Genomic DNA, 19,611 nt, shown 5'->3' with positions numbered 1-19,611 from the left:
TACAAACAAAATCACCCACTGGGAACAGTGGACCTGATCCTGAAACCGAGATGGGAGTCACGTTTCGATTGCACAAAAACAGAGGTGATTCTAAAAAAAAAAAGTAGATTATTTAAAGGGACAATGTGTACTTTTTTATGTATTTTATTATTTAAAATCAATATTTTTATTCATAAATATGTCCTCAATAGTGTACAAATACCTCTGCCAATTATTTGACTTATCCTCGTAAATGAAGAATTTATTATCTTTATATACATGGGACGGGTATAGGTCCACGGAGGCTTCCATGCATAGATATCCATAATAAAGGCTAGATGTCTTACAGCGGAGTCTCTATCGTCATCACCGGCGGCCATCTTGTCACAGGCAAGCTTTCTGGCAGGCTCTGTGGTACCTGATGTAAGATGAGTGATCAGCACGAACATCTCTTATCTCGTTGAAATCTTGACGGATTTACAAACCGTTTGGTTTCTTACAAACGTTATTAACGTGGCTATAATTCTGGATGATTATTTATTTATACACTTGTTATTCATAAGTATCCAGTGTCATAACTACATCTCTGACGTTTATAACAAACCAAACCGTTTGAAAATCGGTAGAAAATTGAGCAAGTTATGGTTTTTTAAAAAGTACATGCACCATTAAAACACAATGTTACGAGTGAGCGAGCTGCCTGTGACAAGATGGCCGCCAGGTGCAGACGCCAACCTCCATTGGCCAGCAGCGCGGACGAGACATCTAGCCTTTATTATGGATATCTATGCTTCCATGTAGTTCCGCCATCTTGAAAAACTATAATAGCAGAGAGGGACAAAAAGTACTAGGCCAACGCGTTTCCACAGTGCGTTTCATAAAAGGAAACGTGACCGGAGATTACAAAAAACACGAGTTAATGTCGGGACAGCTTTTTCCAGGTGGATAGAGCTAATGCAGGAGAAAGATTTCAAAAGAGACGCTGAAGTTGCCTGCTTTCTTCTCGACAGGTAAGTCAATGTTACAGTCTTAATTACAAGCTTTTTTTCATTGTTTGGTTGTGTACTTTATTTTATAGACAGATGAACATTTATAGTTAAAAGTTTATGATGATATCTAACAATGCACGTACTTCAGAAAATATAACGAACAAAGAAGGCATAACTACTTATTAGTTCATGTTTTTCACAGTCAGTAATTCATACTGTAACATTCGTTTGTTCGTTGTTTCAAGATGCTGTTTGTTTGAAATAACAAACCTGTTCACTCGAAGGAACACTCGACGAAGTGCTATTAGAAGACATCCTGTCATAGCTTTTTGGTACATAATGGCTACCGTAGATGCAACGCGCATTTGAAAAAGCGAGGCGCTGGAGAGCACAATTCGTTTGAATGCAAAATACATTTTCACCGCTAGATGGGAGAAATTCCTACACAATGTCCCTTTAAGTCCTATTTATTGTCACTCTGCTTCTAAGCAACTTTTCAGGGATGCCTGTGGACAGAATGGCTCAGCACTTTGATTTAAACTCATCTGTTTATGTGACAAGAAAACAAGACAGTATCATGTTGCGTAATGAGGGTTATTGATGCTCTAGGATAAAAATAGACACAGCCTGTGCACTACTTTTAAGATCCACCTGCTGTCAGGTAGTTGCTTTAACACTGCTGGAACTATTTTCTGCTTAACCTCCCTCTGATATCAAAAGAAAATAAATGTTGTGTTTAAATATTCCATCCAGCACTTCTTACCTTTCTTGCTTTGAAACCTTATTTGCATTCAAACTGTTCAAATTTTGTTCAAGTGCGGAGTTCAAGTATAGTTACTTTTCACTATTTCACTATATAGTATATGGTAACACTTTACAATAAAAGTACATGAATAATCATGTACTAATACCTGAATCAATAGTTACTTCAACATTAACTCATGATTAGTGAATATATGAACTAATCATGAACCAATGAAGAGCAACCCTTAACTACAACAGGAGTCATACTGATTCATGCATGAATAACAGCCTTAAAACCCAGTAGGGGTTCAGCGAAAAAATCGGCAGCTGGCAGCAGGAAGTAGTTGCACTGGCAGCCGACAGTCCTACCAAATTAGGAGGGACCTGTCACTTCGTGGCAGCCAATCAGTATCGTCCAACGTAGCAGCAACCAATCACATGTAACTGGAAGTCAAGCAACAGCAGCCAATGGCCAATGGTGGCCAGGGCTGGACTGGCCATCGGGCATACCGGGCATTAGCCCGGTGGGCCGACGTGCTTTGTGGGCCAATACATCTCATACTTAATTTTTTTTTTTTTTTTTTTTGTCTGTCTGAACGGCCCATAAAACTCGTACATCGGCGGCCCATTGCGTTTAATTTTGTTTAATTGGCGGCTCTGGAATCTTTGTGCCGGTGTAATGCATTGGACAAAAAAGTCAACGTAGGTTTTTCTTTTTCTCACAGACCGGCGCATGATGAAACGCGTAGATCAGCGGCTCATTGGTTATTTTCTTGATTGACACTGGGCTGGTCCAATCACATCTTTAAACTCCTCCCCCTTTGAGCTCTGAGTGAGCGAGCAGTGTCAGTGTGTATCTGTCAAAATAGTCAGAGTGATGGAGAAGAAACGCAAGGAATGTGCAGAGAAATAGCGTGAAAAAAGAAACTTCAAAGGCCCTTCAAGTGTCTGATGAGGATAGTGAGGAGAATAAGGAGAGAGATGAGTGAGTGCAGAACTGTGGTAAGCAGAACTAGGCTACTGTCACAACATTTGGGCTATGTAGAAATCCACTACCCAGTTACGCATTATTTACACGTCTGCATATTTGACGATTACGCATTTTATTAGAATTGTAATGAGACAATAATGAGTAATGAGTTTGTAAACCATGTTTTTCTTCAAAATAAAAGCTCGATATCGTTTCCGTCAAAATAAAAGATCATGTGCTTATCTCTGTATAGAAATTAGTACGAAACTAATTATGAAAGTTGCTTTTATTTTTCAGTGCATTTGTTTTACAACATATGGCTATTACTGCCATTAATATTATAACTATTATTATGTAGTAGTATGTAGACAGACACTATATCACAACTAAAAGAGTTTTGAGTTTTTCTTTGTTCAATTTGCACACTGAATATGGGTTGGAGCTCTTTATTTTTAACTCTCAAAGTGCACCAGATTGATGAATTTAACATTAAAAAGCACAAAATTTTCTTACGGGGGAGCCCCCGAACCCCCCTAGAGGGACAGAGGTCCACTCACCACAGATTTCCCAAAATCCTGTGGGAAAAACCGGTATTGATATCCCAACTTATAGCTTTCTTTAGGATTCATCACTGTGGAGTATAGTTCAACTTAGTAGTTATTTCATCGGTTAACTCTTACTCACTCCTATTCACTTATGGCATTAGTGGTTTTAGGAGTTGGTATACATATTCAAGGGCGTGCAAAGTTTGGTTGTGTTATATAGTGGGCCAGTCTGGGCCAAAATGCCCGGGCCGATTTTTGGTCCCAGTCCAGCCCTGATGGTGGCGCAGTAAACCATACTAGAAACATGGTAAATCATGTTAAACCATGCTAGAACATTTTAAAACTTTCTGGCTAGGCTTTTTCAAGCCAACTTAAAGTTTGTCTACGAACATTACCATCTAGTTCAGGATTGTTATCGATCATTCTGATTTCAGAACAACAAATACCAAGCCTGTTTCAAAAGTTACACAGCTGCTTTATTAAACAAAGCCAAGAATATATTAAAGTAGTACTATACACATGTAAAAGGGAACTTAAATGATTGCGAAATATGATTTTAAATAAAGGTCATTGAGACAATGTTCTTTTTTCCCTTTTAGACAGGACTTTCATTATTTAAGTTTAAATAATGTTTATGTATATTTAATAAATATACAATATGATTACATAGGCATTTCTTTCTGTATGTATATATTTAATTATTTAACAAACATGTACACTTATTCATAATTTATATATTATTTATAATATATATTATATTGCGCTGCGTGTCATCCGCACCAATTACAAAAAAACAACTGTAACTAATTATTATTTAGCCTGTATTGCTTCAAAGAAAAATAATCCCCTTTTGAATTCACCTCAGGACTACAATAAAACGACGTTGATCGCGAATTTTGCGTTTCGTCAACAGTTCATGTTTAGATAAGGCCAGATTGTTGACAATTATATACACTGCTCAAACATTCTAAAACTCTAAAACCAGTTGAAATAACTGGATTGAACACTTCAATTGATTTTTTTTAATGAAAATCCTTTAAAAACATTAGCTACAATATTTATAATTTAAGGGCGTATTTGGACACATTGAGAGATTTATCCTGAAAGGAATTTTGCCTTTGTCTGTTCTCATTATTTAAGTTTAATGAATGTTTATGTAGACTATATTTAATAAATATACAATATGATTACAAAGGCATTTCTTTCTGTATGTATATATTTCATTATTTAACAAACATGTAGCCTACACACATTCATAAATTATATTTATACATGTACAAATTCATAATTTCAAGTGTAGCTTATTGTATCATGTCTATGATCTTCGTTACCTGATTTATATTTGATAAACCTTTTTTAATAAAATAATATAAAATAATTACTAATATAATAAATAACTAAAAAAAGATTTACTAACTTATATATAATAAATTATTTGCCTGGCTAAATGCGGCATCCACCTCCGACTTCCGGTTATTACCGACAGCTGACCCGGTTTTATTGGCAGGTACGGTCGGCTGCCAGTGGTAGCTACTTCCTGCTGCCAGCTGCCGATTTTTCGCTGAACCCCTTCTCCTTAAACATGTTAGTACATGTTTGATAGTTAATGCATTAATTAACGTTTAGGGGTAAACTAAATCAATCACTCTCTGTAAGAATAAATAAGAAGTCATCTAAATTTGAATTAAACATATAATTTAATACTGCCATAATTTAAACTGTAATATCATAATCTGCTATCTGCAGCAGTGTGACAAATAATTGGAATGGCACATGATTTTTTAGCCATTAATTACAGATCCGTCTAATCAAACGTGGAAAATAGACTAATAACTAGCAATAAATGAATTTGATCTAAACCGTTTTCTGATTTTTATAGTTTATTTAGGCCTATGTTTAGTAATAGCTACTTTTACTCCTGGAACTACAGTATGTAGGGTTTGTTTCTGGTGGGACACTCATTAGTGGCGCACTCGGTGCTCGCTCGGCACTTTGGTTGTGTTCTTATGGTAATGCTGGTATTTTAATCTCATATATATTGACTTCTTTGGTAAACAGAATTAATAATTAAAGATATGTTTGCATGTGTATTTGGGAGGTTTCCGGAGGTTATGTACAATAATTAACTGTATTTTTTGTTAGCATTAGCTTATAGCTTATTCCCTATTTTACATGTGTCTTATGTGTGTCTTTACAGGTATGTTTGGACTTTCTTTTAAGTCCATTTACGTATGTTTAATTGTATAAATAAAAATAAAAGAACACATAATTTTTATTTTATTTTTTGTACCATGGGTGTAAAGGAATAAGGATGGCACTCGTATTGTACATGTTTATTCACATTTTAGTTCATGATTTGTTAGTACATCATTGTGTCATGACTTTACTTGAGGAGGCACATCATCATTAATTCATTATTAACTAACCATACACTAACATCAACTAATGGCTTGTTAATGCATCATTATGTCATGACTTTACTTGAGGGGGCACATCATTACTAACTCATCATTAATTACTTATAAAGTAACATGAATTCATGACTTGTTAATGTATCTATGTCATTTCTTGTCTTGGCCCTTCAAGAGTACATCTTTAAAAAGTTATCAATTACACATTTAGCTCTTCTAAATCAGATATAATTTGGTGCTTTTCGGTGGTTTGTGAAGAAATGGAAGAGCAGAGGTGCTGTGCCCGAATTTGGATGGAGAAGGAACTGAACGGTAGGAGGAAAGTGGACGCATGGGAAAGTTGGGGCAAGAAAACAAGACTAACGCTGGGTTCACACCGGACGCTGAAGCGACGCGGAACCGAGGCCGCTTCCTTTCTGCGCCCATGTTAACCTATGGTGTCGTTCACACCAGACGCAGCCAGCACGCGCCGTGAAGCACCAGTTTCGGCGTCTGGTCTATTTTTTTCGCGAGCCGCGAGTGATCCGCGTCAATTCCGGCAGGAAGTTACACCAAGAAACACTCAACCCTCCGGTACATTGTCAAAATATAAGCAATTTTCAAATTAAAATACCCTATAATCAAAAGATATAGGGCAAGGGCTCTCCTCCTGTCTACTCGCACTGGGAAACAGGAAGAGGAAAATAGATTTAATAAATTTGAAGAGAGGATGTATATTTCAACGGTATATACACTACTATAACTGTCTACCATATTCTCTCTCTGGCTGCGTGTGTGTCTCGACAACGGATTAAAGGTGACCTATAATTCAAAATTGAATTTACCTTGGTATAGTCAAATAACAAGAGTTCAGTGCATGGACATGACATGGACTGTTTTCGCGTTCTCATTTAATTCACGTTTATGAAAAACACCCCTGAAAAAACGGTCGGTTCTCCACACAATACCGACTGTGACGCAATAGTCGGGATCATTAATATGTACGCCTCCAAATATTTGCATAATGCCAGCCCTCAGTGCCAGGCGGAACTGCGCAGCCGAAGCATGGCAGTTGCTCAGTGTGGATGTACACATGAACACAAAAGTATTTTTTAGTTCCTTTATCTGAGCCTCTGAAGAAACAATGGGTTAATTTTATTTTCTCTGGAAATGTCCAAACATTTCACCGAGTGTTTCCTCAACTTAGGCCAATACAGAGCTGGCCTCGGATCGAGCTACCAAGCAACACTTTCTGATGTGTAACAGTTAATTGTTCAAGTTCAGACAGGTAATCTTTCTCTCAAAATCGTTCAATACTGTTTATGCATCAGTAAGTCAAGCCAGTGTCTAAAATATCAGCTTCACATCGTTTCTTTTAGTAGGATGAAAATAATCATATTTAAATTGTGAACAAATTATATACAGAAAGCGATCAAAGAACAATCTTTCCACACAGCGCGAGTTTATCTGGACACTTGCCAAACTCGTTATGAAATCAATGACGCACGTTACTGCACAACGAAGCTCTTACTGTATTTACATCATCGTGTTTGCATTGGTGAAAGCAGAGAGAGTGCAGAAACTGCTTTGCAATGATAAGATCTTCATTCTCGCGATCAACACACTCATCTGCTCAATGCTCATCACGGCAACATTTTATGTGATGGGAATAGATCTAACGTTAAATACTTTAAAAACATCTCACGATTCGTTAATCTCGATAGCTGTTATAGTAAAAACATATAATAGCAGTAGTAAAAGTATTCGGGAGAGAGTTTGACATGTAATGCGTTGCTATTTCATATGCAAGCATATCAGCCAATCACAGCAGTGGCCGCGGTTACACTGAATCCCACAGCAGACACGCCCCTTCAAACAGAGTGTTCAAATCAGAGGCTAAAAGCAGGCTAGGAAAAATGCCATTTATTTCTAAATTATGAATATTTTTTATCTAAAAAACATACTAACATTATAAGGGTAACCCAGGAAACATTATAAAATAATAAAAAAAAACATTCTAGGGCACCTTTAATAAAATAAGTGTACAAACTTCTTGGTTACAGAAACATGGTGTATTTATATTATGAGTTTATTTACTTACCCATGATGTAAAAAAATTGCTCTGAATAAACAACAACTGAGCAGAAGCGCTTGTCGACCTCCGCGAAGAATACGCGTCTGGTGTGAACAGGCAGGCGCCGGACCGCGCGTGATTTTCCGTTACCGCGTCGCTTCAGCGTCCGGTGTGAACCCGGCCTAACATCCGACTGCATTACGATATAAAGACAGTAAAACAATCCACAAAATAACCACAGAAATAACCATCATCTGTGCTAACACTGATTTTAATTTTGAAAATTGCATCTGTTTAATGGATATATTAGTGTAGGTATTTCACTCTTGATGGCAGCAGTGGAATCACTTAAAACGGAATGAGATTAAATTGTTTTTAATGATGAATGCATCATTGTGTGTTCAATGAGTAAGGTTATATGTAAATATCGCAAGACATCTAGTGTCATTCAATGATGTTTTTGACAGTTGCTGGTGGCAAATTTATGAACAATTTTACATTGTGCCCTTTTAATACATCTAGAGCATGTTTGATTTAGTTTACCCCAAAGTGTTAATTAATACATTAATTAACAAGCATGTACTGACGTGTAGTTAAGATGGTATATTCATGCAGGAATTCATATGACTCATGTCAGGTTAGTTCCTCATTAGTACATGTCTTAACTCATCATTAGTTCATAGTAAAGTAATTATTAATTCAGGTATTAGTACATGATTGTTCATGTACTGTTATTGTAAAGTGTTACCGAAAAAAAGCTAAGCATCCACTTGAAAAGAGTCGATATATTGTTGTTGATGGTACTTGTAACTCATGTTGAAATATGTTGATATATAAAGACCTTATAGTGCGCATTTATTTACCAGTACAGACAACGTCTCACTGGTTTTTACAGAGTAAAATATTGATAGCAGATTTGGGAATTACTCCCCTAACTGTGTTCCAGCTCGTATCCCTGGTGACAGCTGCTTCCCCCTCAGGCAAACACTTTTGTTTTCGTGCTTAAGAAAACAACCAGCAGTACAAGAGCACAGGGGCTTTCTTAACACACTGGGATGTCCTCGGGATATTGCTAGCAAATGCAAAGCAAACAAGCTGCAATCTTTCAAGCATTCCTCATTTATGTCATCACACACCTATTTCTCCTCTGGCATGACTACATTAAGTAAGCAAGTATGTACAGTACAGTCAGCTGGTCATTATTGTAAAACAAACTCTGACAGGGAGATCAGGCCAGAGGGTTTATTTTGTGGTAATGTACGGTACATTATCGCATTACATTACGTTGAGAAAGAAGAGGCTGCAGAACGCTATGGTCTTGTCAGACTTACAGCACTTTTACAAGCGTGTCAAAATGTTAATTCAGAGTAACTTAAACTTTAGACACTATTGACAGTTGCTGTCTTTTTTTTTGTTCCACCAATGAAAATATTTCCAAACAAAGCCACCATTGCACTTCAAACAACACACAGTAATGGCGTTCCTGAGTGAATCAATGTTTTTGAACAAATCGTAAATTATTCAGTGATCCGCATTTATAAAATGGTTAACTGACTCACCCATAAAAACTTTCTGCATCTGCATACTGAGTTGGTACTTTGAATAAGTAATTAGCCTACTTTTCAATATATTAAAAAGCACATTCTATATAGGCTAGTATGAATGTCATAAAGACATACTACATGCATGTGACTGACCAGTGTGAGTTGTCATGTGACTGACCAGTGTGAGTTGCATCACTTCACTGGCATTCAAAAATCCTCTACCTTGGCCTCATGGGATAGTAAAGTGGCTATTGGATATGCACTTCAGATTTTCACCAGAAGTTCCAAATTAGGCTATTTGGTTACTTTTCATCTGTTTTATTAATAGTGTGAATTCGGAAGTACTTTGAATGCTTACCATGTACAGTAGTAGGTAAGTATTTGAGTAAATATATATTTTAAAAAAATCTGAGTAAATGATTTGATGAATCATTCAAAGACATTTGTTCGATTTGTTTCTGAATAGATCAGTGTTTTTGAAATAATTGGTTGTGTGAATGATTCAATGACTCATAATAATAGTCACTTGTTCGTCCCTGAATCAGTCAGTGCGTCTGAAATCGAATAGTGTCTGATTAGGTACTAAATTTGAATTTATAGCATGAATATGGGTAGTATGAATGAAATTCGGACGTGCGATATCCGCCATGTTGTTACGGTCACGTGACCTACCAGCGTCAGTTGCGTTGCTACACTGCAATTCATATACTCTCCCATAGCCACATGGGATAGTGAAGTGTCCATCGAATGCGCACTTTAGAATCTTGGCGAAAGTAGTATGACATCCGGGTACTTTTCGCCTGCTGTTTTTCAAATACTATGTATTCAGACATACGCTTTTGGCGTGCTGTTCTTCAAGTATCTAAGTGTTGTTGAACGATTGTTTGAAAGAATGATTCGCTTGCAGTCACTTGCTGCTACCTACTGGTGTATCGATAACCAGCAGAAAGAATCACTGAAAAATCCTCACTACTAATGCACAGAAAGAGGTCACTAAATTGTAGCCTATTTTTTATTAGGGATGACCTATTCCATGAATCCCATATTGTCAAAACACAAAACACAATGCACTTTTAAATGTCTACATTCTAACACATTTAAGCCCTCTTCTTTCACCACGAGAAGACTTTTTTTTCAGGGAGTTCTTGAATGAGTGCTTCTGAATGATTAGGCTATGCTGTACATGTAAGCAAGCTTTCACGGTGGGAAGAACAGGCCAGGTGAAAAAGAGCTCTTCCATTAACATTCCCTCACAGGCGTCTTTGCTCAGGGTGCATCTGTCAAACAAGAGTTAGCTGAAAACAAATGGCATGGGAATGCCATCTATTTGTCAGCTATGAGTGATGTGATGCCTGATTCAGATCAGGCCACTGAACACAGTAGAACAACAGCCTCTCAGAAAGAATACCAGGGGAAATGGCAAAAATTGCTTTGGCCCCTCGGTTATTGTTTTTCAGGATGCGTCATATTTTTTGTTGTCCTGCAGAATCTTAAGACTCATGTCAGATAAGACGATTATTACTCTTCCATGGACTGAATCCAAATGCAGCCTATAAAAGCACAGGGAAAAACTGAAGGTCTGGAATGTTAACATTTCTAGCTTACAAAGCACTGGTTAACAAAAACATTTGATCTAGGTTATAGAGGTAGTCAAAGAGTTCTGGTGAAGGCCTAAATATTTTCGAGCTCTTTGAAGGTTAAAAAAGAACTACAAAATGCAAAGTTTACTTTTTCAAGGAAAGAAGAGGTTTTTGAAATGACTGAATTATGCACAGTGGTATCCTAATTATTTAAGATACAATATTTTTGCATTACATAAAATATCAAACCAAATAGCATTCGTTTTAATGAAAGATAGCACAAGCAAACTTTTCAAACAAAACTTTTCACAAAAAGAAGCTTTTTAGGTTTCAATTGATTAAACAATAGATATATTGTCCAAAATATTTTGACACATTCTGCCTGTCAGATGTTAGTGGAACAGTATCCTAGTAAATGCAACGGACTATACACCAACACGTCCTCACTCCCAAATCGTCACATATTGACGCTTGTTCAGGACCATTTGGCTTCACGTTTTAACGCACAGGGTTCCCCTTCAGCGTCATTGTTCGATGCACAGGGTAGGCTACTCCATTGCTTTCAATGAGAAACCATGGCATCATCACAGACGCGTTGAGCATGAGAATTATAGTCATGGCAAAATTATAACCCAATATATAATTTCATCTTTATGACATGTTTGAGTGTGATTCTCAATTTAATCAGCCAGCATAATTTTATTTACACAAACACGAAACCCAATCCCCACCCCTAAACCTACCCATTTATGTATTATATGATATAAAACACAAGATATAACAAGCAGACACGACTACAGGCACAATATATTCAAAAAGTACAAATATTGCAAGTGTTCCGAGGCCAAACGATTGATTTGTGTGAAGAAAAGACCTAAAAGTGACCACCATCAATATGTGGCGAGTTGGGTGTGAGAACGTGTTGTTGACGTGTGGTTACTCTGATAGGACACCGTGTGAAATTCTGAATTCATACATCCACTAAAATACATGGAAGCCAGTTTTTGCTTCAGAATTTAAAAATAAAATACAAAACGAAAAGGTTGAGACTTTATATTGCACAAAGTAGCCTACACTAAAAAAAAAGTTTTTCATTCAGAAATTGCTTGTACATTTCACAAATAATTACGAAGAAACAGCAAGCAACGTATTGCATTACAGTACAAATATAAAATGTAAGCAGAAAGACTACGATCGTATTTTGCACATTATTTCTTTTTAAAGGATAGTTCACCCCAAAACAAAAAATGTCACCCTCACGTTGTACAAACCCTGTAGAACTTTCTTTCTTCTCTGTACCAAAAAGATATTTAGAGAAATGTCTCTGTTATTTGTCTTCAGAAACATTTTGTGTGAACTATCCCTGTACTGTAGATGGATAGATAGATCTGCTCTACATAATGAATAACTCTACAGAGGACTTATTTAAGCTAAAAGTAGAGAAGAAAACATGTATTAGAGCAACTTTATAAGTAGTATGCAGGAAGTATGTTGCTGTGGATGAAAAGTGATGCTAACAAGAGAGGATCTCGCCAAATGCAGAGAAGAACACTTATGACAGGCCTTTTAAAGGGGGTATTCCCAGTCTGGATGACCTCATTTGGGGAGGCTATTAATTTATCTTTAAATATTCATGACAACGACAGTGACATCAGATGCCGCTTCGTGACCAACTGAAGAGCATCTCCGGCACCAGAACCATCGGCAATATTGCCTTGATCGAAAATCGTTTTGATATTTGTACTTTACTTAATACATATATATAGTACAGAATATTTCTATTGCTAGAGATACTAATGGTAATCAATACATTTACTTCTATTTGTATAACAAAGTCTGCCTCCCAGGGCATTGATTTATGTTGTTGAGCCAGAATAGACCACACAGAAGTCTTCGGTCCAATTGTATTTGAAAGTGTTTATAATTTAGGCCAGATTCAACTTACTTACCTAACCAGAGAATATTAAAAATAAAGGTGCGTAACCATATGGATGGATTGATTGAATGATTGATCGGTAGAAAAGTTAGTTTGTTTGCAGATCCCACTAGGTTTGATACTTGATCTCTAATTTAACAATTCCCAACAATTTAAACAAGCTGTCCTACTACTTTTTGGGGCCACTGTACATGTGATGGATATGCCAGACGTCTCCTCCTAGGTGTCTAACACAGTGTGGGACGATCACATTTTCATTCATTTTGTACATGATTCATTGGTTTCAAATAAAATATATATTTTTTACTAACCATTGGAGCCAATGGTCAGTGAAGCCGACAGAGTAAAATGAACAATTGATAGACCTGGCTGTGAATTAGAAAAACACCATTCAAATTCAGTTTTGTATTTTCTTTTAAGCTGTCAGTTACCAATTCATGCTCCAATTGTCATCCTTTAATACATCGGTGTACGCTACGCTTTCACACAGGTCTGATTGGCGTCAACATCGTTTTAGATTTTTTCAGCCAAAACGTCTTGGTCACGTCACATGCCTCTTTAACACATTTTAATGAAAAATACAGATATGGGCAGCAGAAAAGTAGCCTTTTGCATTATCTGTACGAATAATTAACTCTGACGTTCTTTGTTAACATGTTTGTGATTTTTTTTTTTTTTAAATAAAACAAGCTTTCAGCAGCAGTATATTCATCTTCATGTAAATTATTCCTAAGGCTCGAGGAGCATGTGGTGCGCTCACAGCTGTGTTGCGTGATAGGCAAAACTCTCCCCGGACGCGGTTAATTGACACCTTTAGTGCCACAATACACACGTGTATCTGCTGTTTTCGGGTCTGTTTGTCAGCCAAAACGGCGGCATTGCAACCTAGCTCTCTTTGTTGAATCGAAGGCAAAAGTGCGGCTGGTAAATGACCGTTCTAGCTCTAAACTCTGTACAGCAGTGCTGAATTGCATTTTAATACAATCACTGGCTTATGTTGGGCGAATAAACGTTCAGACTCGTCCCGCGTTACTGACTGACTCAGCATATGGCACCATGTGATCTCGGTTTGTCTGTGCTGCTGCTGTCCCACTGGAATATTTTACAAGGGTTCGCAAAAAATGAGCAGATGACTTATGCAAATTGTAAAGCAATTGAAATAACCACTGCTGGGACTTGCTTTTTCTGCAAAGATGAATGTGTCTGTAATGCTATGTGACAAATTTATAATATTACGGCAAAAACATACAGGCTTAAAACTGACAAGGTCAATGCCAAGGCTATATTCTGAGATAGAAGTTATTTATTAATTTATTTAAAAATGAATGAATCTAAAGTGACTTCATTTGTCTCAAAGTTGTCTAACAAGTGATTTTAGTACACTAGTCACTGTGACCGTAAAACTAAATATGCAGAGTATCAGAAGTTCGCCTTGTTCGATGTTTTCCTCCTCAGGAAATAATCTGCCTGGGTGATTTTCTTTTTTAACGAAATAAAACTTATCTGGGAAATCAGCATGTAAGCTGCAGCTGTTTCACAGAACTGCGATCTACAATCAATTTGGTTGCAAATCACAACTGCAAACACCCTTAATGCTGTAAACTGCACTTACGTGGGTTAAGTGGGCTCCGAGTCGTGTATTTGCCTAAGGCCAGCGTTCTGAAGCCAGCAGGAGTAGGATGAAGAGATTCAGCAGGAGATTTGGTCTGTCCTCACAACCCAGAACCTCCATTTCACTCTCACAGCTGTGTTTACACCTCTCATGTGCCATCTGAATACACCCAAGAGTCATTGGGTTACACAAGTACCCCTTTTTCAAACAAAAAGGAGCTGGTGCTCGACATGAGAATCTGTGAACTTCGGAACCTGCTCATTTCCTCTGACTCTGACAGCAGAATTATGACCAGAAACAGACACACAGTAGCACAGTCTTTGGCGATGTTCAGAATAGCATGCATAAGATAATACTCTTAGTGAGGCAGCTTGCAAATTAGGACATTATGAATAATTCAAATCCGGAAGAAACCCCATTAAAAACTTCTGTAACTGCTGGACGCAGGGGTGCTGAACTCTGTTTTCAAATCTAAGATGTTCTGGCAGCAGCAACGGTTGAGTTTGACACCGTCCCAACACACATACATTTATTCAGAATATTCGAATATTCCGGGTTTCACACATTTACTTCAAGCTAATATGTGCACGGATAACAGCACGGCTGTTTACAAGAATCAAACACAGGTCAATTTTAACACGTTTTAATTTCAGTAACAGTGAATTGACAAACATACTGTATGAAGTCTACATTTTATTACCGGTAGTATTACAAAATCCTAAATATTCAGTGCATTTGGGCCACAACTGGAAACTTCAAGTGGTTACTTAATTTGGATGGACAATGCACAATTTGTATTATTCATGTTAAATTTAACTCACTTTACTTTACACATGTAATATCCAAACAATGAATGACTGTTGTAGCGGTACAGTTAGTAGATCCAGTGGGATACTATGCCCTTCATAAATGTTTTACATTGAATTGCAAATAAAAACAAATTAAAGTTGAACAGTTTTTAAAAAGTTTGCAGTACCAGGACAAAATATACATTTCGTACATTTATAATGTTGCATGGTATGAAAAATGCATGATGACAAAGTAGTGAGGGGTTGAAAAATAAATCACTTAACTATATTATTCAGTAGCTATTTCTGAAGAACACTAGTGGAGTTTGCTGGTCTATGCTGGTTCAGTTGGGCTCTAATTCTGGCCAAGCTGGTGTTTAAAGTAAAAGTTTTATTCATTAATGAATTTATTATTTATCTGCTTGTTCATTTGTACCAAAAACAACTTCAGTCAATTCCCTTTATCATAATATAATGTGCATCTGCACAATTCCCAATGGAAGACTATTGCATGTCTTAAATGTGGATTAAACAAGAACAAAGAATGACGAGAACCAACTGTAGCTTGCAGATGGAACTGCAATATTACACAAAATATCAGCATTGAATGCCCTTCAACAAGATCAAATAAACATCAAAAGCTTCACAAGATCCACAACTTTCCTGCAATTAGTGGTGCTTGTATCTTTCTACCACCAGCTGCTAACGAACTTGCTTGTTAAGCAATGGTGATTTAAGCAGAAGTTTTGTAATGACTGCCATATGGTGAAAATGTTTTCAGGTTGTCTATAAGAAGAAGAAAAAAAAAGAAAGAAATTTAGCCAGTCAAGTGTTTTGAAACCCATTTCACAAGCTTTTAACACTGACCTGCTCAGGGTTGACTTTCAACTGAGAATCATGCGTTCACATTACCAAGAGTCAAAGGGTGAAAGTATTCTCTGAATGACTCGCAAAAGCATGGAAAACCCTTTCACTTTGCTTCTTACTTTCCACTGATATGATTTCTTCAGATGCGGGGGAATAAAATTCCCAAGCAGCTCTGTGGCGTGGTTAACTCCAAAGAACATGATTCACTAAAGGTCGACCAGACTCAGGCCCTCAAGGAAATGTTCTGTCTGAATAGTTTATGCCATGATTATGGTGGAATGAGATTTAATACATGGATCAGCATTCTCTACCGGTAAGTAAAACACCTCCTATGTATTGACAGAGAGAATTAACTGACAATTTATCATGCGCCTCTGAGTCGTGCGATAATTTTCATCGGAGGACCTGGATTTCACAAAATCACAAGATCAATTAATATAGGAGACATTCTTTTTCTGGAATAGTGAACAGTAGAGTTGCGAGCCTCACATTTTGTACCACACATGCCCAGTGAAAAAATATTTCATTTACTCATCCTCATGTCTTTCCAAACTCAAATTACATTGTTCACTCCGACTATCCTGGTTACCATTTTTCAGTATTATAAAAATGAATGAGGACTGGAGCTGGAAGGCTCCAAAATGACAATAAAGCACACAAAAATGGAGCGCAGATAGCTTTGTGTGAAGAAACAGATCAAAACTTACACCATTCTTCACCAAATATCTTGGCATCCATCCCTAGTGATGTCTGATTTGTAAACCACTCTTCTTTTGAGTCAGATTTCTTTAAATGAATCAGGTGAGCCAGTACACAAAATCGGTCTGGATGACTTGTTCAAGAATCAGTTTTCAAGGTCAACTCACTGGCTACGTTTACATGCAACCAAATAATCCTTTAGTAATCTGATTGACGGCTCAATCGGACTGAAAAGCCTACACCTTAACCGATCCGACTGAGCTCGATCCGAATGAAATTTCGATCCGATTAAAAGGATAGTTTATTCCTTTTCTAATCCGATCGAGAGGACATGTAAACGCTTGATCGGATTGTAAACCTGAACTGAAAGGACTGTTAGGACGAGCTGTTATTCCTGTTAAATAAAGTGTGATATAAATGAGAGTCCCGCCATTCTAAAATTCTCCTTTCACTCAGCGTCGGTGAAGTGGTGTCGGACAATGTCCCACCAGTCCTTGTTTCGGATTCTCATCCACAGACCACAGACATATAAGCAGCACGGCACAACGGTTCATATACTCATTGTCTCCAAATTATGACCAGAGACGGATATTAAGTTTGCCGTTTAATAAAGAATCAATGTAGGAGAATAGTTATTATGCGCAAACAGCGGGAAACTACAGTGTGCGCATGTAAAAAAAAAAATCAATTCCGATTTAAAGCTTGTGACATCAACCTGATCACTTTATTAAGTGTTCACGTAAACACTGCGTTCGGATTCATCAATCGGAATGAATTCAGTCCGATTGAAACAAAAGGTGTGCATGTAAACATAGCCACTGACTCAATGATCCAGTTACACTGATGCACTTGAGAGAAAAATGAGCAATAAATTAAGTCTTTAGTGCTTATCACACAGATATACAGTATGACTTAAAAGAATAAGTCGTACGGCCATATTTAATGATTTTTTTTTTAAATCTTCTGTTTCCGTTTCCATTTATTGTAATTGCATTTAAAGGAGTCTCCAGTACATCTCAGTACAATAAAACATGCAGGTGTAGAATGACATGAGGGCGAGTAAATGATGACAACATTTAAATTTCACTATTCCTTAAACATAATTTCAACTCAAACAGCGAGAGGAAGCTGCCAGATCATAAGCATGCTTTCTGTGGTGGCCGCCATCGAACCCTCCTTCAGTCGACGGAAGCCCTTCCCGCCTGAGATGACCGCCACCGAGGTTACCCTGTCCCTCCTCACCCCTTCCCTCTCGCAGGGCCGACCCCTGACCCACATGTCTGGATCGTCGCTGAGTTCGTAAATAGAGCCATCTTCCATGCTGTGTTCCAGAGATTCCAAAGACGAGTCTGAGGCTTCGTCCCCTCGTGCGGTTAACGGTCGCCCGGGCAACCCTGAGGTTGAGCGGAGGCGGTACTGTAGCAACAAGCCCCGCCCCTTCCCTTTGCCCTCCACATGGGCGGAAACACTGGGCTGCTGGAGAGATTCCTGAGACGACGAGTCACTCCGATCCTCCACCCCACAGGCCGAATCATGCCCTTCCACCATAGAATCCCGCTTCAGAAGATCAGGAGATAAAGTGCTGGAAAGGGCAACTAAGAAATCCACAGGCCCACAGTGTGCATTAAGGGATATCATCCCCTTACCTGTGCCACAGTAAAACACACAGAGCTCAGACGGCTTTAAATTTGATTTCTATTATTACACATTTAAATGCATATTACATACAGAAAGGACTTTGACTTAAAGGAATAGTTCAGAAAATTGGTCATTATACTAATCTTTGCTTGTTCCCATCCCCTAGATAGTTTTTTCTTCTTCTGCGGAACACAAAAGATATAATTTTGAAGATTTATATGCCCCAGATGTCTTGCTCCAAAAATAATAATTAAAAACAAAGAAAAAAAAACCTCATAAAGGTAGTCCATTGACTTTTAAATTACACTGCCGTTTACTGCTGTTTTCTAATAAATAAAAATATTCAGCTGTATTAAATTGATCAAAAGTGACAATAAGACAAAATATTTCAAATAAATACTGTTATTTTGAACTTTCTATTCATCAATAAATCTTTAAAAAATAATAATAATCATCAGCACAACTATTAAGCAGCACAAATTTGACAATAAAAATAAATGTTTCTTGAGCAGCAAATTAGAATGATTTCTTAAGGATCATGTGACACGGAAGCCTGGAGTAATGATACGGAAAATTAAGTTTTACATCACAGGGAAAAATTACATTTTGTAATAAAATAGAAAATGGGTATTTCAAACTGTAATACTGTTTTTGCTGTATTTTTGATCAAATAAATGCAGCTTCGATGAGCACAAGAGACTTCTTCCAAAAACATTACATAAAATCTTATCGACCCAAATCGTATTTATTCATGGCAATCTTCCTGCTTCAGCTCTTATCAAATACAACACTTATGTGTGTGTCATGTCAGGTTGCATATTAAATATTTGCTCACAAGACATTTGAAGTCTTTTAGGAGCTTCACAATGAACTGACATACCTTTGTAAAGACAAAATTATATTTTTGTGTTCCACAGGAAAAACCATACAGGTTTGGAACAACATGGTTTCGAGTAAATAATGACAGTAGTTACATTTTGGGGTTAACTATTCTTTTAACAAAGGGCTAACTATTTAAATCATTATGTAATTGTCCTGTTACCGCAGAGGAGACTTTCCAAAAGAACTAAAGACAAGTTATGTTTTATGAGGAGCCCCCATCTGTGTACCTGTAATTTTGGGGATGCCCTCCAGCTTGGGCACAGGCAGGGTGATGATAATGCCCTGGGCAGTTCCCACCCATAGCAGCCCCTGGCAAATCAGCAGGCTGGTAACTCTCATGCTCCTTTGACCTTCAGAAGAACAAAAAAGAAGAA

At 37.4% G+C, this 19,611-nt stretch overlaps 1 protein-coding gene across 4 annotated transcripts in view; it reads right to left on the bottom strand.

Moving 5' to 3' along the window:
* Nucleotides 1-17,445: 17,445 nt before the first annotated feature.
* The window catches only part of arhgef10la (Rho guanine nucleotide exchange factor (GEF) 10-like a), a 153,035-nt gene continuing 150,869 nt past the window's right edge, over nt 17,446-19,611 (bottom strand). For 2 of the 4 annotated variants that reach the window (XM_056251368.1, XM_056251370.1), the window contains exons 26-27: nt 19,465-19,587; nt 17,446-18,363 (exon numbers count right to left, since the gene is read on the bottom strand). In XM_056251368.1, the coding sequence (XP_056107343.1) occupies nt 17,828-18,363; nt 19,465-19,587 (659 nt within the window). In that variant the 3' untranslated portion in view covers nt 17,446-17,827. The remainder of the gene's footprint in view (nt 18,364-19,464; nt 19,588-19,611) is intronic. The other 2 variants (XM_056251369.1, XM_056251371.1) reach the window with 1 other exon arrangement.

This window comes from Rhinichthys klamathensis, unplaced genomic scaffold, assembly GCF_029890125.1.
Source record: "Rhinichthys klamathensis goyatoka isolate OS25496 unplaced genomic scaffold, OSU_Roscu_1.1 h1tg000082l_1, whole genome shotgun sequence".
NCBI classification, from domain to species: Eukaryota; Metazoa; Chordata; class Actinopteri; order Cypriniformes; family Leuciscidae; genus Rhinichthys; species Rhinichthys klamathensis.
Note: the sequence above shows the minus strand (reverse complement) of the source record. Positions and strands in the feature narration are given on the sequence as shown.